The sequence below is a fragment of the Puma concolor genome, chromosome D1 (genome assembly GCF_028749965.1).
Source record: "Puma concolor isolate L17-30 chromosome D1, mPumCon1.1.hap2, whole genome shotgun sequence".
Taxonomy (NCBI): domain Eukaryota; kingdom Metazoa; phylum Chordata; class Mammalia; order Carnivora; family Felidae; genus Puma; species Puma concolor.
In genome coordinates this window covers 46,594,835-46,618,017 of record NC_141676.1, presented here as the reverse complement: position 1 = coordinate 46,618,017, position 23,183 = coordinate 46,594,835, and the positions used below count along the sequence as shown (strand labels likewise).

At 45.8% G+C, this 23,183-nt stretch overlaps 1 protein-coding gene across 11 annotated transcripts in view; it reads left to right on the top strand.

Moving 5' to 3' along the window:
* Positions 1-23,183, top strand: part of TEAD1 (TEA domain transcription factor 1) — a 271,950-nt gene that overhangs the window by 226,290 nt on the left and 22,477 nt on the right. For 9 of the 11 annotated variants that reach the window (XM_086677950.1, XM_086677948.1, XM_086677947.1 and 6 more), the window contains one exon: positions 5,093-5,266. The exons of the other annotated variants lie outside the window; for them this stretch is intronic. In XM_086677950.1, the coding sequence (XP_086534076.1) occupies positions 5,093-5,266 (174 nt within the window). The remainder of the gene's footprint in view (positions 1-5,092; positions 5,267-23,183) is intronic. 11 annotated transcript variants of the gene reach the window in all.

Here is a 23,183-nt window from a genome sequence, read left to right as displayed (position 1 = left end):
GCATGGTTAATGTGTGATGTGTTAGAACCATTTTCTTGATTGTAAACATTTTTTCCTGGGATTTGTCATTGCCTCTTTTTTTTTTTTTTTAATTCGGTTTTTACATGCCCATACAAGTTCATCCTCAACGTTTCTAACAGAGTTCTCATACTCTTCTCCAGATGGTCACATAAGTCAGGGGATCTTTCAAGTCCATTGTCCCCTTGGTGGCACCCCTCCGGCTCTCCATCCACCCTGGACCAGCTGCCGTCCAGGTCAGGGGCCCAGCTGCTAGCCTGTGCATTCTCTTACCTCTCTTCTGGATTAGGGCCCCATCTCCCTCTTGTGATTTATTTCCTCATTTTGTGAAAACATCCTCCGGCAGCTAGCTGGAATAGTTGGAGCCAGGGCTAATTTTCTGAAACCTTTACAAATCTGAGTGTGTTCAACTCTCACTCAGATGTGATGGATAACTTGTTTCTCATCATGGTTTCCAACTTAGACTTGTGAACCCTTATTCACATCCCGTGAGTTCCACCTCTGTTCTCCTTGCTCATGAGTAACACTGTATGGTTAGTGCTGGAGAATAGTCATTCCTATCAAAAGAGCAGGTGAATGCTGATTTAAGTCATGTGATACACGGGAGAGGAAATGTTGACTGTCTTTATTCCCAACCCGCTCTATGGGAATCATTGAGAACATTTATTTACATGGGTAAATATATGATTCTGACGGTGGAGGCGATAGACTAGCTCCATACGGTGAGTCTATAGGGTCTGTGAAGAAAAGGGTTTTGTGCTATTAGCTCATGGATTCCCTGTGTCTAGCATAGTGCCTGGCATAGAATGGGCCATAGGAGTGCTGGTTTGTTCCACTGAAATCCACAAAAGAAATATGCAGAATGAGCACCTTTTCTGTAGTTGTCATTGAAATGTTGATAATCCACACATCCACTGACCACCGCAGGAGACTTTTTTTTAATCATTGAACAAACCAACGCTAACCTCCTTTTTTGGTATCGAGGCAATCTAGTCTTAGGCTTTAGTGTCCATGACTTACTGACATTCACCCTGTTTCTGCTTATACATTGCCCCCAACACTTACGATTTTTAGTTGCTGCTACTGGTGTTGTTTTTGCCAATATTTGTTTCCTGCCCTATACAATAGAATTGCCCTTTATTGGTGCCGTGTGTCACCTTTAGCTTTGGGGAAACCACCATTGCTGAAAGGAAAATGGGATTTGTATGGGAAGGAGGAAGGGAAATCAGGTATTCACCCTGGCCTTCTTCCCTTATAAGGAGAACTGGCAGGATGGGAAGTAGTTAGAGCCTTACCAAATGGTTTTTAGAGTTTTGATTGCATCAAAACTTGAACCCAGACGTATCCAGTAGATCTCTTCCTTTCAGTCTTCTGGATTTGGGGGCGGAGGGATTCCTAACCTACCCAGGTTGAATTAAGGGGAGAGGGAAGGCTGTTTGTCTCACTGCTGTGGTCTCCAGGATACCTTCTTTAGTCCTTTGTATTCTTAGAAACAAAGTCACCTCTTGGCAGGAATCAAGCCACCCAGATGCCAGCAGTCAGGGTTTGGTTTCACGTCACCAGCTTTGGAGAGGCAGTGCCCGGTTTCCTTTGGCAAAGACAGCCTGCCCTTCTCCGTTCATTTCAGCCACTCGGGCACAAAGGTAACTTCCTCAAAATAGAAACCTTAGAAGAAGAGTCCGTCTGATGCATCTGCGAATCATTATGTTTATCCTGAATTCTAATTTAACTTCTTAGAATTTTGCAAACACAAGTCAGCTTTTTTCTCTTCTCTTTTCTCGAATAAACCATCAGAAAACGTAGATGTGAGTGAGTGAGAAGGGTCTAGACATTTTCTTCTGGGAGGCGGTGTGGTTGACGTTTGCGGCAAATGCTCAGGCTGTGGCATTGACAGGTCCAAGTTTTATTCTTAACTCTGGGACTATTCCCGGAAGTGTGACCTCAGGCAAGTCTGTTCATCTCTGAACTTCCATTTCCTTGTGTGTAATGACCTTAATAAAATGCCCCTGCAGTGTCATTGTGAGGCTGGGATTACCTGAGGTCACATATATAGAAAGCACGTTGCCCGGAGCAGTGAATGGATACAACTCTTTTCCGTCCGTCAGGCACAGGAGAGGCCTACACCCCGGGAAGCTCATTATGAGTGGGCCACAATCGAGAATTTGAACGGTCACATGGCTTCGCAACTTGCTCCCAGCTCTTGGCTTACCTGTGCTTATTTTTTCTTTGCTTGGCAAAGGGGTAGCGAAAGCAGGAAAGTTCTTTTGCCTCTCCCCCCAGGATGGAGTCACCTCACATGATGGTAAACGACAACAGTAGGAATCTCAGCAGCTACAGTCGGTCCAGTACCTCTTACGTGGTAGGCCCTATGCTGAGGGCCCTCTCTGCATGATCACCTTTCATCTTCAGACCCGCAGTGCAGTACACGTGGTGTGTCCTCGTTGACCGTGTGAGCAAGCTGGGATTTCAGGTTCCCATCTGGCTCCGGGGTTTTTGTGTTCAGCCATATCTTCATGGCCCCCGTGAAAGTGTGGTAAATTTTGCCCCCCGTTCACCTTCCTGTCCTCTTGACGTGCAGAGGTCCTGGATTCCAGCAGGACGCTGCAGGGACCCTAGCCGTCGTGAGCCAAAAAGACTGCAAGTCCCAGCTCCTCACCTACATCCCAGCTCTGGCTGCCTGTGGGTGGCTGCCAGGGAGGAAGAGCTGGGAGTGCGGTGTTCTGCAGAGAGACTCGGATTCTATCTGCAGGTGTCCCCATAGCTCTGCTTGTGGCGCATCCTTGCCCAGAAACTCACGGCCTGCAGGGGGCACACGAAATGACAGAAACGGTGCCGCCAGGACAGGGCCGGGGAGGGCTGGGAGCTTGCTACCAGCAGAGGTTATTAAGAAGGGTTGGGTGGATGGACACGCACTCGGCCGGTCACCTGGATAATGAAAGAACACCTTTTGCCCTCAGCTCTCAGAATGGCGGGGAAATAGAGAAAAGATGATGTGACAGCATTTGGGAACATTTACAGAAAGGTCAGAGACACTCCGCTGTGTGGATCTCAGCTCCCTAACCTGGCAATGGCTTTGACTTTGTTTTTAAAATTCTCTTCCGGTACAGGCATAGTCTGTCCTTGCATAGTGGTCCCCAGCCCCCAGTCTCACCTGAAACCTACCAGGTAGCTGGGCAGAGGCTGGGTCCGTGACAGAGCTGGACAGGTGCTCCCTTTTCCATTTCCCCTGATGCTTTTTAGGGATTTTGAAGCTTTGGTAAAGATCCCTTTCTGATGTTGAACAGAAGAGGGGCGTAGTCTTCTCCCAGAAGATGCTGGGCCCTGGCCGCCATCTCCTTATCTCCAGCACTGTGAACAACTGCCATCGGATGGGGTGTCGAGCCTCCTGCCCTCTGGTCCTGTGGCCAGAGGTCCATGGTCTGTGTAGCAAGTTAGGGATTTAAACCAGCATTTCTTCAGGATGTATTTCTAGGGTTTTGTGACCACGCAAGTTTAGGAAACTTTGGGTTACACTGTTAAAAACTGTTTTTTCATCATGCTAATACCTACTGTGAATCTCAAAGAAGGGGTTTTTTTAAAACAGTAGCCAGTAATACTAGCTAGCATATATCGTTTCCTGTTCATTGAGTCTGTGAGCCTACTAAGCTCTTTCTATGCAGTTTCTCATTTAAACTCCATAGCATCCCTGGGAGGTAGAGGCCAGCACCTTCCCCATTTTAAAGACTGGGGAGGCACTTGTCTTAGCTGGTTTGCCCTGGGCACAAAGCTTTGTACTCAAGCAGGCTGAGTCCAGACCCCATGCTCTTAACCAGGATATGGTACTCTTCTGGTAGGCGACCTTGACCAAGCCTTCTTGTATTTGGGACTCCTCATTCCCAATGGGATCAGTACCCCGAAGCACTCTAGTTGGAGAAACGTCCGTTTAAACTTAAAAGGTAAACAGGGGCTGCTCGGCGAGCAGGGGCATAGAATCTCTTGTATGAGTCCTGTTGGGTTCCGCTCTCCCCACAGCCCCAACCCCCCCCCCCGCCCCAGACGTGTTTGTGTCACGTTATGTTGGTGTCAAGCGTCTTTTCTGCAGGAGAGGCAGGCACAGAGGACCTGGAGTAGGAAGTGGAGGCCAGTGGTTCTCAAACCTGGCTGCATATTGCAACTCATGTAATGACCACTAAAAATTGCTGATGGCTGGCCTCGTTTTCTGGGATTTCCAGTGAGTCCGGATGGGCTAACCAGGCACTGGTGAGGTTTAAATGTTCTTTGAGAACCACTGGTTTGGACAACTCCTTTGTGGTCCAGTGACCATGTCTTCTACCAAAGCAAGGAGAAGAAAGGGTCTCTTTTCTAAGTTAAACGACTGAACAGGGTTTTGGTTGGTTGGTTGGTTGGTTCGTGACTGAGTGACCTGTGTTCTCAGATTACTGGCCCCTTATAGCCTTGTACCATGAATCCTCTCCATGGACTGTACTCCTCACCCTAACTTTGCACTGACAAACATGTACTGACCGGCCCCTCTGCAGAAGCTTTAGACTGGTTACTGAGGAGAATGGTGGGAAAGAGGCTCGGCACTCTTACTCCCGTTGGAGGAAGTAGGTGGGTACCGCTGCCCAGAGCACTGCATCCGTGCTGTTGCCAGGGGAGCTGGGGCAAGAAGTGCATTCTGGGCGATGCTGTTAGCTGACCACACACACACACTTTTTGTTGGGCTTAATTGCAAATATTGGGCTCCAAAGGGTGTTGCTGTCATTCTCAGTTGAATCAGATGAAACTGGGTGAGAGGATAGTTTCTTGGTTTGGTAGTTAAAATAACTTCAGCTGTTATTTACTGCTATGTCTCCAGAAAGCCCCTTTTAGGGAAAACATATGCCCTTGTCAATGATAGACAATGATTGTTTTAACCCTGAGCTATAGTGGCTTTTCTTAACGTCTTCATCTTTTCAAAGGCACAGACCCTAGGCTATTCAAGGCGTAATTCCAGGATTTCGAGACTATTGCTCTTTTTTTCCAGTTCAAGATGGATGTGCCCCAGGTTGATCAAAGGGTTTGTAATGGGAATGTTTCTGTTGGTTTCTTACAGTACAACAAACACCTCTTCGTGCACATTGGGCATGCCAACCATTCTTACAGTGACCCATTGCTCGAATCAGTGGACATTCGTCAGATTTATGACAAATTTCCTGAAAAGAAAGGTGGCTTAAAGGAACTGTTTGGAAAAGGCCCCCAAAATGCCTTCTTCCTCGTAAAATTCTGGGTGAGTAAGACATTGCTGTGGTCGCGGTGGATTTTGTCTGAATGGTCGCATCCTGTGTGTGAGCGCGGAGCCTGTGCGCGTGCATCCGCAGGAGCGCCTGGGGGGCCATCCCCGTGCTGACCTTGTGATACATCCTTGGGTACAGATGCACCCGGGCAGCATCTGATATCCCTGCCCGAGAAAAAGAGAGATGGAAGGCCTCTTTGGGCTTCAGGGCTCACTCGTGCCATGGCCGTCCTCACAGACGGCTGGAGTCGTGATAGAGGACATGGGGCACCACGAGACCCTTTCTGTTTCTTCTCACTCCATTAAGCAAAACGACCTATAAATTCCACTGGAGCACAGGACCTGAGGCAAAATGGGGCCGGGATGGAGATAAAGTTTCACGCTTCAAGATTTTAGAAGTGTCGGAGAGCCTGCAAAGTGGCTTTTCCCCGTAGGTCCCTCATTTGTGCTTTAAAACACCGAGGGCAGATCCCCCCAGCTGCTGGGGCTCGCTCTGAGAGAGGTTTTCTGTTCTTTTCTCCACTAGTCAGGCTCGAGCCAAGAGACTGCTAACAGGTCACAGGCATGAGTACAATGTGTGTATATTGGAGGCAGCGAGACACCAGAGGGCCTGTTAGCAGTGAGTATTTATAAGTCACCCGTCTTTACAAAAATAAAATCACTTCAAACGTTTGCACTCCTTAGCATGGCATTAAAGGCCCTAAGTGAGCTGGTTCCAGGGGGTTCTTTGCTCTCCATCCTGTGCCCAGCAGTTCTGTGTGTCTGATGGATTTTTTTCCTTTTCTTCTCTCCCGTGGGGCCAGCTCCTCCTTCCTTTGAGATGGTGGCTCCTTTATTCTAGCACCTTCCTCACTTAGGCAGACCATTGATTTTCCTTTTACTCCCAGCGCATTTTGCAGTTAATCAGTTCCCATGCTGGGTCATAATTACTTGGATGTGTGTCCCACTCCCCTCTGGACCCAGGCTACCTCCGGGGCACCTCACTCATAATAGGGCTGCCGTTTATTGAATACCTGCTGTGGGCTAGGAGCCGTGCTAACGCTTTACACTCATTTTATCCAGTCCTCACAGTGTTAAGTGGGATTTGCCTCCTATCCAGCTAAGAAAACAGAGACTCAGAGATTACAAAGGACAGGCTACTTGTAGAGTGGGGGGCCGGGTCTTGTAATGAGATAAGTTTGGCTGTTGTGCCTCTGCCTGATTTCCTGGCTGCTTCATACCCTGTGAGGCATACCCAGCCGGTCAGGGGCAGGGCGCCGGGAGGCAGGGGGGGGAGGGGGAGTTCTGTCCATCGAGGACTCTCCATTTCTCCAATACCACACAAACGCCTTACACAAAAAAGCCCAACGAATGGGGAAACGAATGAATAAATCAGGGGAAAATGTAGGTTTTAAATTTCTTGGAGGAGAATTTACATATTAAATTTAGTTTGTTTAGTTTCTTCTATCTGTCCGTGGCAGCTAGATTTCATTTTTCATTCTTCTGTATTAAATTTGGATTGTTGTGGAAAAAGCCTTCTACTTATATTAATGTTCTTGGGACAAGTAATACATATGGGTAACCTGAATAAGGAAAAATCCCTTTCAGATTGGGGGCTGCCACTGGAGATTTGAATGGTCACTGGGGGTCAGTTATCATATAGTAACATAGCAGTTTTCAAAGCATGGCTTAGAGTCCCCTGGAGGGTTCATCCGTATACTTTCAATGGGCTGAGAAGGCCAAAGCTATTGTCATTATGACACTGGGACATTGTTTGGCTTGTGCACACTGCTGATATGCACTCTGAAGGTTCAAAAGAAGTAGGGTAAGGGGTGCCTGGGTGGCTCTATTGGTTAAGAATCTGACTTCAGGTCGTGACCTTGCGGTTTGTGAGTTCGGGCCCCACGTTGGGCTCTGTGCTGACAGCTCAGGGCCTGCGGCCTGCTTCAGATTCTGTGTCTCTCCCTCTCTCTGCCCCTCCCCCACTCGTACTCTGTCTCTCTCTCTCAAAAATACATAAAACATTTAAAAAATTAAAGAAAAAGAAAGTAGGGCAAAACTGCTGAAGCTTTAGCTTAATTGGGCTGGTACTCACGTACGGTTTCAAGAAAAAGAGAACTAGTCACACCAAGAATGTCCTTTATGAATTGTATTACATCTTGAACCCAGAGTACACATGGCAAATGAATGCAGGGAGCCTGCCTGCCACATCAAGGAGAACGGCTGACAATATTTATTACCAAAGAGAAAATCCTAGCTTTCTAGAAAAAATAAGGGTTTTGGAAAACTCATATCCACCTCCGTGAACTTGACAGCTTTCCAATACTTAAAAGACTTGTCTGGTGAGATCCACAGCCAAATCAACAAAAGTGACTTTTTGGTATTGTGTAAGATAAACCAGTGGATTTTAATGTAACCGCGTATGAAAAGTTCACGGCTATGGTTTCAGATTCCACACTGCAGCTGCGTTTTAAGAAACTGTCGCTTGTTAAGTTTTGGTATGGTATGAAATAAAAATGACCACAAGTATCTGAAGAGCCTATTGAAGTACTCTTCCCTTTTCTAGTTCCCTATTCATGTTAGTCTGGATTTTCTCCATGTACTTCAACAAAAACAACACATCGTGACAAGTTGAATGTAGAAGCATGTTTGGGAGTCTAGGAGTTTACATGAAGACACACGTCAAATACATTTGCAAAGTATGAGACAGTACTACTCTTCCAGTTTTTGTCTTTGTTTTTTAAAATATGGGTATGTCCAATTAAAAGAAAAAAGATGTCTGGGGCGCCTGGGTGGCGCAGTCGGTTAAGCGTCCGACTTCAGCCAGGTCACGATCTCGCGGTCCGTGAGTTCGAGCCCCGCGTCAGGCTCTGGGCTGATGGCTCAGAGCCTGGAACCTGTTTCCGATTCTGTGTCTCCCTCTCTCTCTGCCCCTCCCCCGTTCATGCTCTGTCTCTCTCTGTCCCAAAAAAATAAATAAACGTTGAAAAAAAAAATTTTAAAAGAAAAAAGATGTAATGAGTTTATTTTTTAAGTAGGTAACAAACAGGGGTGCCTGGGTGGCTCAGTCGGTTAAGTCCGACTTCAGCTCAGGTCGTGATCTCACGGTTCATGGGTTCGAGCCCCGCATTGGGCTCTGTGCTGGCAGCTCGGAGCCTGGAGCCTGCTTCGGATTCCGTGTCTCCCTCTCTCTCTCTCTCTGCCCCTCCCTCACTCACGCTCTGTCTCTCTTTCGCTCAAAAATAAACATTAAAAAAAATTTTTTTTTAAATAGGTAATAAATCTTTTTAAGATGTTCTCAGTTTAAATTTCCAATACAGAAAATACAGATAGATATAACCGACAGAAACAAAAGCCCCTTGAGGTCCTCAGTAAGTTTTAAGAGCAGAAGGGGGTCCCTGAGATCAAAAAGTTTTTGAGAGCCACTATTGTGAAGGGTATAAAAAGAGGCCATTCTACTCAAGTTGATTACAATTAATCAGAAATTGTAGGATCCGATGAAAGGAAACCGTTTTCATTACTTTCACATTAAACAGTATTGGTTTTTAAGGTTAATAAGATTTCTTATAATTAGCATGTTATTTGGATATAAAATGGAATGGAAAGTGCTTAAAAAGTTATTCTTGTTTTTGCTTTCAAAGCAAAAACTTGGGATGATTTTAATAAACGCTTTCAGTGCTGGGCCCCTTTGGTCATGAATCCCCAAGGAATGAAGTCTAGATTGTAGCGTGTGATTGCTGGTAGGAAGTGTCCAGTTTAGAAATAGTTGCTCTGGGATTAGATACTAGTTTATTAAATTAAATTAACACATGCAAGATTAAAATTAAGCACTCCTATGAATGTGGGAGGAGAGTTCACTCCTTGAGTACAATTGTGAGCACCACTTAACCTTTATAAAGACATTCAGTCACAACCACGTTAAAATAAATGAGGAGGGGCGCCTGGGTGGCTCAGTTGGTTGGGCGGCCGACTTCGGCTCAGGTCATGATCTCACGGTCCGTGAGTTCGAGCCCCACATTGGGCTCTGTGCTGACAGCTCAGAGCCTGGAGCCTGTTTCAGATTCTGTGTCTCCCTCTCTCTGACCCTCCCCCGTTCATGCTCTGTCTCAAAAATAAATAAACGTTAAAAAAAAAATTTTTTTTAAATAAATAAATAAATGAATGAATAAATAAATAAATGAATGAATGAGGAAAGGCCATTTGAATTAGGTTTACAATTTGCTGCAATTTGAAGTTGCACTGGCTTCCTCCGATGCCTCAATAAGAATGAATTATACTTAGAATATCTATCCTTGGATAGCTGATGTTTCTAGCAGGTGTTTCTGAAGCCGGTTTAACACTCCCTTTGAAATATTTTTTGTATCTGCAATTTGCTTAGCAGATTTTCTTATCTTTATGTGAATTCAGTAAATTTCATCAGAGATCCTGTACCCGATCTCCTTTATTCTCCTCCCTTTTTCCTCCTTCTCAAAGTGCCTGAAGTCTCTAGGGTGTCAAAGTTAGGCTGACTCTTCATTTGCCCCTACGATTGCTCCTGAAGCTGCTTTCGGAATGTCGGGCCGGCCACCTGCAGCCTGGACTCAGTCGGGCTAGGCAAGGTCAGGAGTTTGCCGCGGAGGAAATACTGAGCGCTACCCTCCTAGTGCCTGTACTTGGAGGCCCGAGCTGTGGGCACCTCCACCCTTGGCCAGCTGACACTTGAAGGTGAATGGCATGGTGGTGTGCCAAGCAGCAGTCTCTCCACTGTTCGGAGGGTGGAAGACCCTGACTGGCACCCCAGGACTCAGGTCCCCAAACATAAATGACCGGCAGAGGCAAGGGTGCCCATGTGGGTGCCCCTCTACCCTGTTGGCTCTATAACCCCTCATGCCTTAATGGGGTGGGTCACCAAGGGCCCGTGTGGATGGCTGTATATCTGGTGAGATCTTTTTTTTTCTTTTAAGAGCCTTATTGAGGCATAATTTACAAACCATAAAATCTACACCTTAGAAATCGGTGATTTTTAGAAAAATGTACAGAGTTACGTAACCTTCACTCTACTACAGTTTGAGCCTATTTGTATCAGTCCAGCAAGATCCCCGTGCCTGTTTGCAGCCGTTCCCTGTTCCCGCTCCCAGCCCCAGACAGCTACTGATCTACTTTCCGTCTGTACAGATTTGAACCCTTCAGTGTGCAGGCGTTTGCACCTCGCTTCTTTCCCCCACAGTGTTTTGAGGTGCGGCTGTGTTACGGCGCGCCTCTAGGTAGCCTCTTTCTATTGCCTGGTACTAGCCCATCGTGTGGACATACTGCGTTTTTGCTTATCCGTTCACCAGTTGATAGACTTGCGGACTGTTGACCCTTTAGGCTTTTCTCCAACAATGCCAGTATGAAGTCTTTGTGTACAAGTCTTTGTGTGGATGTGACGGTTGCGTGTTCACCATCTTTCTTGGCATTTTTCCATAGCAGTGGAATTGCGAGGTCACATGGTAACTTCATGTCTAACTTAAGAAACTGCCCCAGATGTTTTCTTAAGTGGTTTCGATTATTTTCCCTTCCCCCCAGGTGAGATGTTAAGGGTCACTCGCCACCTCCTTCAACCATTATGGCGGCCAGTATCAGGGTAGGGAGAGATGACCTTGAACGCTGTAGATGGATGAGGGGCTGGCTAGGGGGATCAGCAAGACACAGGGCACACGTGAGATCCATCCAGGTGAGTTCAGGAGCATTCAGGAATCTTGAGGTGCTTTGCAGCTGGGCCTTCACTTGTATGCGAGGCGTAGGTGGGCGGACAGATTAGGAAAGACAAGGAATCGGGCTTGATCGTGTCAGCAAAAGGAAGCAGTCAGTGCTTTTAACCATTTTCAAGCCAAGAGAGTATTCGGATTCTTTTTACTCAGTGTTACAGCGACTTTATTTGCATTTTGCCTTCTCTGTTTTTATTCTTTATCTTTTTCTTTTCATGACCCTCTCCTCATTTCCTTTCTCTTCCTTCCTGCCTCCTTTTCATTCACTCTTGTGCATTTTAATTCTTTTCCATATTTAATTACAAAGAGAAGAAGAGGCTTCTGCAGGAAGGGGCGGGAAGGGGCTTCTCACTTTTTCAGCAGTTGAGTGTGACTTAATGAGTTCCTTTTTTGAGCCAGGACTATGCCAGATAAGCATGTCCTTGATATTATTTAATCCTTGTGAGGCCCGTGTGATTATTCCTACTTTACTTTACACATAAAGAAATTGAGTCAGGGAGAGGCAGAATGACTTCTGCAAAGTCTTACAGCTAATCAGTGTGGGATTGGCCAAACTCTGAATCCACACTCTTTCCGTGAAATCTGTGTGTGGCCTCTGCAGGGGGCACAGCTCTGTCCCTAGCCCCTCTCCTGGCCCGATTTCGCTGGAAGCGGGTGACGGTAACCGACGGGAAGCAGCGTGGTTTCTGGCTGAAGTCAGCCCTGTCATCACGGGATGCCCTGGTGCACGTTACGTGGGGGCAGCCGTGAGCAGACACTGCTACCAGGAAGTTCAGGTTGGACCTCGAGTCTTCTTAGAAAAACTGATACCTCACTGTTAGCGGCCTTTGGGGTGGGGTTAGGGGAGCAGCAGCTTCGTGTTTACATTATGATTCCAAAGGCAATATCGTAACATTCTAGACAGTCTTGGAAATACATAATTTTTCATTCATTCCTAAGTTTATGTAGCTTGAATCGGGGAATACATTAAATTAAATCTGGTATCCGGCTTTTCTCCCTTACCAGACACCCTGACAAGTGGCCATATGCCATTATATCCCTCATTACCTTTTTGTTTTTTTAGTTTATTTATTTATTTGCAGAGAGAGAGCTCACGAGAGTGGGAGAGAAGGAGAGAGAATCCCAGGCAGGCTCCACGCTGTCACCGTGGATCCTGATGTTGGGCTTGAACTCACGAACTGTGAGATCATGACATGAGCCAAAATCAGAGTCAAACCCTTAACCGACTGAGCCACCCTGGCGCCCCCCTAATTATCATTTTTAATGACTACATGATATCCGATTTGCTGGTTAAATAAGAATTTAATTATCCTTATTTTATTAAATATTGATAATATTACTGTGTGTGTGTGTGTGTGTGTGTGTGTGTGTGTGTGTGTGTAAATAACCAAGGTGCTGTTTTCTAAGGCAACTGAGCGCTGAGTAGAACAGGCATCTGCATCCAGCGTGCATGGACATAATTTAAAACGAAACAACTTTCAACTGTCACTTTGCTTTTTGAATTCCTCTTCACCTGCAGTTATTTTTTCTTTCTACTCAAAGACCTTAATCCTTCCTCATTCTCTAGAGCAACTTTTTTTAATGTTTATTTATTTTGAGAGCAAAAGAGAGTGCACACGAGCTGGGGAGGGCCAGAGAAAGAGGGAGACAGAGCATCCCAAGCAGGCTCCGTGTGTCAGACCTGAGCCCAAATCAAGAGTCAGACACTTAACCAACTGAGCCACCCAGGTGCCCCCTCTATCGAAACTATCAACGAGGTTAAACATACTGTTTCACCCAACTCTGAGACCTATACTTGTTCCCATCTTAGCAGTTCTAGAAGTGGGATGCTGCTTAGAGCGGACACCATCAGTGCCTTCCTGCCCCTCCAGAGCCGTGGTCGTCCTCACCTGCCCTTTGTGACCTGAGCCAACGTGAGAGGCATCTCACCAGCCCCCTGTCGCCTTAGTTAAGTCTTTTGTACTAATAGCGCTTTGGACGACTAGTGCACGTCTTAGCTTAAACTTGAATCCTTACTGAAAACGTCTCGGAAAAATTACAGTTAGATGCAGGACTGAAGTTATGATCGAGGAGTGTGGAACCAGACTGGTGAGGCAACCCTTGCACTGGCAGAAAACCAGACATTTTTTTCCCCTTATAAAACAGTGATGGATTAGGTGCTGTGGAGGCCCTAAGAACAGAAGAGCCCCATCCGCAAATGGACCATTTCCGCACCGAGATTACGCAGATGGGTTGCCAGTGATACAGTAGACAAGGCAGCTAATTTCAGATAAATGCCAACTGTCTTGGAATTCACCATCGGATTCCCAAAGCTAGACAAGGTGTGGGTGTGATTTCGTCGTGAGTCCCAAAAGACAGAAATCCAAAGTATCACTTGCAGCTGACTTTCAAAAGAAGTTCCTTTCCAGCCACATGTGGTTTCCTGAAGGAAGTAAACAGAATTATGGGTTTAACCAAATAAGAAACACAGCAAAGCTAATATTTTTTGAAGGGCCTCCGAATTCTACTCTCTGTCCTAACAGGGTGTTCAAGTGTCAAGCTTGGGGACTCTGGTTCAAAGAAAGCCACGTGTTACCAACACGTTACTGATAACCTTGCAGCCTAAAACTATTTAGAAGAATAATTAGTATGATGAAGACTTAGTCTTAAACTTTGCTTGAAATAATAAGTAATATGAAAATGAAATTTTACGGACGTGTACCCTGTTGTTAAAGAAAAATTTTATACACGTTTATATAACGTTTCTTTTTTCTCTCAAATTATCAAATTAGTGGTATTTTAGAAACCAAGGTATATGATGCTACCCTGTGGTTATGCGTAATATTTTGCTTTTTAAAATTCTTGGAATTATGATCGTTCAGTCGAAACAATTAACAATAAATAAATATATCTATAGTCATTCAACTTTCTTAACCTATTTTTCTGGGGGAGGAAAAAGGCTAGTTTTACTAACCAGAGCAGATGTGAGAAGGCTTTACAAAACAGAAAGAGAAAGTGAGTTATCTGGAAAGAGGGCAGCTGTTAGAAGATGCTTTTATCTTGGTAAGAACGGAATCACATTTGTTGGACAAAATGACAGCCACTATAAATAAAACCACTGGGCTTTATGTAAGAGGAGAAACCGGGTGCACACGGAAGCTGCCCGAATGGCCCCCTGCGGAGTTCCAGCCTGTGTCTAACTGGATTCGGCCTGATTTTGGATTGGAATTGTAGACTGGAGTCTATCATTCGGAACCAAACCCACCCGTTCCTGTTCGTGGAAAAGGAAGTTAGCAAAATGGAACGATTTGCTCCGCACATGTTTCAAACTGCTATCAGTAAAGAAAGGGTCTTTCAGTTCAACAAGCCTTCCATGTCTCCGTACTTCGGTCTCATCTCAAAATAGCATCGAGTCCCGAAATTACGAGAGCACTGTCAAGTGGTGGCATGATGTAAGTGGAGGGAAGATTAGCAAGCAAAACCACGGTGTTCGGAGGTATTTATGAGGCTAATACATAATAAATACCCTGGGCCGATTGTGGTTATGTGATCATCTTCACCAGTGGCCTGTTTTTTATAAAAAAACATTGCTTGGGGTGTCTGGGTGACTTAGTTAAGCATCGGATTCTTGATTTTGGCTCAGGTCGTGATCTCACGGTTCATGAGATCGAACCCTGAGTCCGTGTCTGACAGCACAGAGCCTGCTTGAGATTCTCTCCTCCGCTCCCTCCCCCCCCACCGCCCCGCACACCCACTCGCTCTCGCTCGCTCTCTCTCTCGTGCTCTCTCTCTCAAAAATAAATAAACTTAAAAAAAAAACCATCTCTTATCCACAAGTTCTGGTACTGCGTGTGCAGGGCTAGGCGAGTGAATAAACTTGCACACGCATCCAGTTTGGTTTGATTTCATAAGAGAAATTCTGGAGCTTGCTGGCATTTTCTGCTTTGACTGCTGTCTCTTGCTGCTTCCTTCCTGTTTTCCCGGCCCTGCATCCTAAACTTCTTTGAAGGCCTCCCCCACCGATCAGGGATCCCATCTGTAGCTTTTGTTTACCCGGCGGTGTGGTGTATATAGCAGATTTTTTAAGTGTTTTAAAAAAATTTGTTGGCTGAAGAGTTCTTTCATTCAGCACACGTAGAAAAATTGCTATACGTCAGGTGCTGTAATACACCTGCCAGTTAGCCTGCTCAGATGTCGTGTACTGATAGAGTAAGCATCTGACAGTTTATGGAGTGATGCTTCTAGAGGCATTTACCAGAGTAGGGGAGGACACCTTGAGAGAGCCCCCACAGAAGCTTTTTTCCGAGCTATCTCTGGAGTTCTGTTAGGTTCTTATAGAAATGGTTTCTTGTTTTGCATTAGTGACAGACATGTACGTCACTAGTGAGTCATTCAGTCAACTCTCAGTGCACTCTACTTTGATCCTAGAGAGCTGGGAAAACAGACTTGATAAGAGGCCGACCTTGGTGTCAGGTCTGGGATGGCAGACACATAGGCAGGTAAGTGACAGCACCATGGGATAGGAGCTGTGATGGAAATGTGGAAGCACAGAATGCCTGAGAACATTCCGGAAAGCCTCACAGACACATGGCATTTGAGCCGATTCTTGAAAGAATTTGGTCAGCGGAAGGGGAGTGGGAAGGAGTTCCAGGAAGTGGACGCTTGTTCAGAGACCGGAAATCTTACTAGGAGGTGTTGGCTGCTGAGTCTTCCAGAACTTGGAGAACGGTGAGGGTTGGGTTGGAAACAGTGATCTCTGTGGCCATCACTTTCTATTTAAAAGACTTTCTGGATCCCCCTGAAAACAAGGCCACACAGGACAGCCTAGAAAATGGAAGACGCTCATTCTGCTTTTTCCTCAATCCCTTACTTAGCCTCAGCCACAGTATGGATACTTTTTTTTTTTTTTTTTAACTTGAATGCTTATGCACATCTTGGCGGGATGTAAATTGGAGTTCCCTTAAGCCCTTGGGAGACCCCATCTGACAGCTGTTCCTCTAATGCTTTCTGTCTTGGGTCATTTGGCTCAGTGGTTGCTAACAAAGCCCAGGTCAGGGGTCCATCTTTTCTTGCTCTGGGCTCTTTAACTCTGCTCCCTGCCATGGTTCCAGGCTGAGATGCTAAGCCACTGTCCCCCATGAGCCACTGCTAAGCAGAGGTCTGGGGAAGCAAACACGTGATGTCTCTGCCCTTCCCAGTATTTGCCCCGTTGTTGGCGGCACAATTGGCTTGTCTGTAACTTTGCCTCAAGAGAAGCCTGAGAAGGAGAGAACTAAGGTGGCACGATCCGGGTGGTTCTTGTTGCCAGACCCAGTTTTGCAAGAATAAGTGGATTATCTGGACATAGTCATCCGGACATCTTGGTCGGTTGTCTAAATACACGTAGGCCCTTGGTGATATATGACATCCTTTCTCACAGGTGGCGACCCAGAGCACATCCTACCCACCCACCGCATTTGTATTTACTTTGTACATTGCAAAAACAATATGAGCTTATTATAAATAGTCTAAGGAAATCAATAGACTGGAGAAGAAAACGTGAGATTTCCCCCCACCCCCACAGCCATGTATCCTCCTGGACTTTTCACACACATTTACAAACATTATCCATCATTCGATTGTACTAAAAAAGAATTATGCTCCATGTATGATTTGGGGGCTTTGTTTTTTTCTTAAAATATCCTGAGCAGAAAACGTCTTTGAGGGTAAGTCCCAATCTTTGTTCTTTTTGTTAACATGACTTGTTAGTAGAGTTGCCAGATTTTAGCAAACGAAAATACAGGCCACTCAGTTACATTTGAATTTCAGATAAACAACATACACGTTTTTAGTGCACACAACTTCCCACGCGATCCTTGGGAAACACACATAATTAAGAAAGTTTGTTGTTTACCTAAACATCCAATGGATCGAGGTGTCCTGTATTTTATTTGGCAACTCTGCGCTTGTTAATTGATTTGTTGTCATTCTGTATAGGACTTTTCTTGCACAAAAACTCTCAACCAGAAAAAAAGGTCCTGTTTCCCGATTTGGAAAGGGTGGTCGCGGGCCAGTGTTCACACACCTGATGAATGTGCTGCGTGACGGGCCGGCTCAGCTGGGAGCCCAGTACTCATTAGCTGCCTCCATTGGAAAGAACTGGCCTGTGCAGCTGCTTTGTGCTTGGGGCTGAGACCTTGGCTCTTTCATCCCAGCTACTGTGTGAAGTCACCAGTGGCAGTTACCTGAAGTCCTGTGGGTGATATTAATTGACATTTTTTAAATGAATGCCGGTATTTGTAGGAATTTGCAATGCAAACAGTCAGCCTTTCAAGCGGTGCATATTGTAATTAAAGCAAGCTTTTAAGATTCTTTGAAGTACTAAATGTTTATGAAATTCAAATAGGGGTGCCCGATCTGCACAATAAAGGGGCTCTTGGTGGAGTTTTTTTTTTTTAATCTTCTATTTTGTAGATGTAAATATATGCCATAATTAGTGGAAAGTAACTTGAAGAGCGAGGCTGAGTTTATTCCTATTATTCTTATTTAAAACAGCTGTGGCAGGAGCCCTACAGCTGCTGTCCCGTTGTTTGGGCAAGGGCACCATGGTCCCAAGTGAACACGCTCAAAGACTCGCTTCCCTATGAGCAGCTCCCTCGCTGTCCCCCAGTGCAGGTTGCAACGCGGGAGTTGTCCCATGGTCATCCCACCCCAGTCCTCTGATGCCAGTGGGGCTGGCTTCAGGGGTCTGGGCGTATGCAAATGAGTCAGGGGGGAGGGTGTGGGAGCAGCCTGCATCCTCAGAGCCTCCCCCCCGCCACCCATCAGCACTGCCTCCTGGGCTCCTTCTGCCCCACCCCCCTCCCTGCTCACCGCCTTGTTGCCCAGTGCGGAGTGATTGTCCTTTGGCGCCTGCGGGAGCAGCTGCAGGCCTACGCGGTGCCCTGCCCGGCGGAGCCTGGCCATGTGGCAGGCCTGGACGGCCGCCCACAACCAGGCCCAGCTCCCAGTGCCGCCTGCCAAGGAGCAGATGCTGCCATTGGAAAAAATTGCTTCACAATTTGAAATCTTGGTCCTTTGATCATTGCTCAGAGAGGATGAAGAGGAGAGGTTCAAAGTGGTGGTTTGAAAATGCCAGCGTCTCCTTGCCTCCATCAGTGCCTATTAGACTGTCTCTTGTCAGGGACAGTCCTCTTGATGTTTGCATCTTTGCAACCAAGTAATTCCCACTCAGCCCTTGCAAGCCCTCCGGGTGGAAGGGAGTGTCCAGCTGCCTCCTCCTTTCCTGACCCGGTGCCCCTGCTCTGTCCCCTGCCTGTGGGGTTATCTGCTTCCCCTCAGTGCCGGCAGGCTTTTACCTTCTAGAAGCTCACGGCAGAGTTTGTCACCAGCCCAGCGCTGCTCCTGCGTGAGCTGTGCGTTTCCATTCTTTGCTCAGCAGCTGTAGTGCTCACGCCCTGCTCCTTCAGCCACCTGGAGCCAGGTTTTCAGAGCCCTGGAGTTGTCCACAGAGGGCCCCCTGGCCCGACCCTCCCCTCTGAGAGCTCTGGATCCTACTTACCAGGGCGAGGCCTCATTTTTCCTCACCCCTAGAATGGGAAGGATCATTCTTTGAAGTATATTCCTTTTTTTTATTTTAATGTTTATTTATTTCCAAGGGGTGAGAGGGGCGGAGAGAGAAAGGGAGAGAGAGACTCCCCGGCAGGCTGCAGGGCTCAATCTCACAAACCATTGAGATCATGACCTGAGCTGAAATCAAGAGTCGGACGCTTAACCAACTGAGCCACCCAGGCGCCCCTGAAGTATATTGCTTTTATACTTCAAATTTCAAAAACATAAAACTAAACAGCGGAACAGACACATGAATAAATGGGCTAACTAAATGAGAAGTAACAGAGGAGAAACTAATCTAGAGTCTTGCCTGGTGACTGAAACGTTTCCGCTGCATTTATAATGAGTGTAAGACAAGGATGATTTAGAGAAGGATTAGGGAAAATTTGATGTTTCCTTTTTTTGTTATTGTTTCTTTGCTGTCTGATGCAGTCAGCTCTCTCTGTGTGGCATTATAACTTGCTTCCACCTTGACCTTGTATCATTTCCCAGGACTTGCCCACCAGTGGACTCTGAGGTCTTTAATTGATTCAACACGCCTTTATTAATGATTGCTTTTTTGTTTTATTTGCAGAAAGAATTCTGTAACCTCTCTAATTAACTCTTTGTGGGAAAGATGGTAATTTTGTGCCTGTGTGAACAGTTATATCCAAAACTTAAGACTCGTCATAAACTCACAGATCAGAAAAAGTGCTGCTTTTTCTCCTAGGAAAAAGCCATCGTGTGTCTGTACTGTGCACCTGATCCTTATAGATGGGGGCTCAGACTGGCTCTGTGGGCATTGTTTTCTGTCTTGGTTATTGATTACGAACAACCATCTTTACGCGGTTACGTCTCTGTGGATATGACACAAGGCTCCGTCTGTATCTGTCCTGAGTGCATTTTCGATCACTGAGTTACTAGGAACAGTTGTCAGCGTTTTTAACGGCTGCCATTTTGTTTCATGTGCCATCTCTTCCTATCACTGTGGCGGCTTCGGGAAGCAGGTCTTTCTTTGTGGTTAAAAATGGAGAGTGAGACTGAAAGAAACGACTGCTGTCCATGCTGTTGGGCAGACATCTGGAATGAAATAAGGATAGGTGAAAAGTCAGAATTCACAGACATCTGTAATGGATGGAAGGGGGGTCTGAAATCAAGTTGGGGTTTGATAAAAATAAATGTAGGACTTGAATCCGGGGAAACAGATGGGACCTGAAGAGCCTTGTGGGTGAGAAGAAGAAGAAGACAGGTAAGAGTAGGGGGGAAATGAATGAAAACTGCAGAATTGTCTAACAGAGATATTCTTGGGTCTGTGTGATTCCAGAAGGCAGAGCACTGGGGAGGAGTTGCAGGGACACAAACTGCAAATTGAGGGGTGTGGTAGGCAGAGTCACGTCCCAAGTCCATAGCCATCGTATCTGTGAATATGTTACATCGCACAGAAAGGGGAATCGAGGTTGCTTATCAGCAGCTAGGGCGAGGATCTTGGATTATCTGAGTGGGCCCAGAGTAGTCACCAGGTTCCTTACAAGCAGAAGAGGAGGGGGACCCAGGAGAGATGAAAGTAGGCAGCGGGAGAAGGACCCAGCCTGTTGTTGCAGGCTTTGAAAATGGGGAGAGGGGCTCAGATAAGGAATGTGAGTGGCCTCCAGATGCTGGAAGAAGCAAGGAAAACCAATCCCTCCCCAGGGCCTCGGGAGAGGAATACAGCTCAGCCAGGACCCTCATAGACCCGGGAGACCAGCGTCGAAGTCTCACCTGCAGAAGTTTGAGATTGTATATTTATGTTGTTTTAAGGCACTCAATTTACTCATTTGTTAAAGCAGCAATAGATAACTAATATAATAGGAAAAAGAACTGTCTAACAATGAAGTCTACCCTGCATGTAGTTTTTTCTTAAAGCAATGATTTTCCTATATCTAAAGATATTTAGCCCAAAGGCAGCACAGGTCAGGATACCATAGAAAGGATTCCTGCATTTGGCCTCCAAGCCTAGTTCATATATGGGGTCTCTGTTCTAAGGCAAAATGGGCAAAGATTCCTTAAAAGGGCCCGTTTGCCTGGACATCCCCCTCTCCACAGCCACATCTGCCTGTGTGTGTGTGTTTAGCACTTCAGAGCCCAGCCCAGACCATTTTAGGTTGGCTTGTCCCCAAAGGAAAGGATGGGATATGGTTTGAATTTGGGATTTGTTGGGAAGACAAGTTTGCTGGATTTTAGCTGTTTCTTGGATTTTTATATTAATTTGCTTTTAGAAAATATCGTGCAGTCAGATAAAGCTGATGAGGCAGAAATAGTTTGTATCTGATACCAGCACATTCTTTCTTATTTTCTTGCCTTCAGAACTGTCTGAAACAGGGGGCGCCTGGGTGGCTCAGTTGGTTAAGCGTCTGACTTCGGCTCAGGTCATGATCTCACGGTCCGTGAGTTCGAGCCCCGCGTTGGGCTCTGTGCTGACGGCTCAGAGCCTGGAGCCTGTTTCGGATTCTGTGTCTCCCTCTCTCTGACCCTCCCCTGTTCATGCTCTGTCTCTCTCTGTCTCAAAAATAAATAAAGGTTAAAAAAAGAACAAAAATTAAAAAAAAAAAAAAAGCTGTCTGAAACAGGTGTGCCCTGAGTTTTCAGTTGGGAGAAACAGGTAGGGGGGTGGGGGGTGATGAACTACATGTGAATCTCAGACTCAAATCACAGAGTTTGCCTCCTTTGTTGTTGATTCAATACTAGCATTCTTTCTTTGATATTACCTTTGCTCCATGGGAGCTCAGTGAATGCATTTCTTTCTGGATAATCGGAACATCCTCAGCTGACAGACGATTATCTCTCCCATCAATACCTCCTCCTAGAAAATTCCCAAAGAACAGCTGTTGATGTGGTGGGATGGCTACATGATTATTTCCCACCGTTCGAGAGTAATTGCGGAGAGTTGTAATAGCAAATTGGTTATTTACTGTTAGTCGAGAAGCCTTTTAAAAACTAACCTGATAAATGTATACTGATAATTAAAGTTTTCTCAACTGTGAGAAAAGCAAGATCATTCCAAAACCATCTGTCCCTGTTATCTAAATGAAAGCTAAAATGTGCACAGTCCTCATGACCCAGCTGTTCCACTCCTGGGAACACCCAACAGAAATGCATACACGTGTTCATCAAAAGCGTGTGCAGGGGTGTTCAGAGTAGCTCTCTGATTTGGAAACATTGCCAGGGCCCGGCAGTGGTAGAATGCCTAGATCGTGGTATTTTTCATTCGGTGGAATCGTCTAGCAAGTAGCAGGTGAATATGTTACATCGCACATATTGCCCACAACAGCATGCGTGAATCTCCCCCCCTACGGCTGAGCATATGAAACTGAGCACAAAGGAGTCAATCTGTGATTCCATTTATTTAAAGTTCAAAACACCAGACAGAACTAACAGACAGTGTTTTCCCCTCAAGATCACCCCTATGAGGTAAAGGGGTGATTGTACTCGAAGACAGCATGAACGGGAGGGCTTCTGGTTTCTTCATCGGGGTGCTGGCTGCATGTGTGTGTTCACTTTATGAAAATCAGCGGACTGTAAACTTGTGATCTGTGCGTCGCTCTGAATGTACGTCAGACTTTAGTTTTATGTAATAAATAAACAAACAAACAAACAAACAAACTTCCACAAGTTTAGAACTCCTAATTTGTTGAGCTAATTTCTGAGCAGGTTTTCATAATGTGTATATTTTAACAGCTTCATTTTTGATACTTCCTGTCATTAAAACCATAGATCCTCCATCACCAAGGAAAACTCATTAAAATTATTTGGGGACTTCGAAGGGACAGTGGTGAACCGAAGGTGGGATGGTAAGGATGGTCTGCCCAGGTGCAAGGCAGTAAGGACGTCCGTGGTGGTAGAGACGTTTAATGGTAAAACCACCTAAAAATCGTTGTCATGTTCATGATCACCATGTGCCCACAGTTCTGAACAATGCCGTTGACAAAATACTTCTAAAGAGAGAAAAATATTTTGTTGACCTAAGTCCTAAACGATTGGTGAAGTTAGTGTTTTTATTCCATCTACGCACACATATATATGCTTCAATTTAGCACGCTTCTATTGCGTGGCCGTTGTGTGACTTACTCTTTAGTAACACATGTGGACTCAGCCTGTGTCCGTTCGTAGGAGTAAGTTCTTGACAGTTTGGAGTCGTTTGGGCTGCAGTCCCCGTGGCTAAACCATAGACCCGGAAAGGCACCCTGATAGCACAGTCATTATGCAGACGGCAAAACCGAACTGGAGTCACTTGAGTTCTGTCACTCTCTTACTACTTTGGGAGTTCTTGCATTTAAAATTTAAAACCGTGAAACAGAGTGCTGAGTCTTACTGAAAATAATTTTGTCCAATAAAGAAAAGAGGGTCTTAAAAATGAATCCAGTCTGCTGAGGTCCACGCAGTGCACCGCTGCCCGGGACGGCTGCTTTCTTTCACCAGCATGACTTTACGCGCAGAAACTCTGAGAGATGGGGGTATTTCTGGGAGACACGGGAGGCTGTGGACATTTCCAGCAGTTTTGCTAACACCACATTGTGGCAAATACCATTCCAAACATTTTTAAATTATATATATAGACAGATTATTTTGTGCGTTTGTTTCTATGCTTGCTTTAGATTTTAAACGTCTGAGTTAGTTTGCAT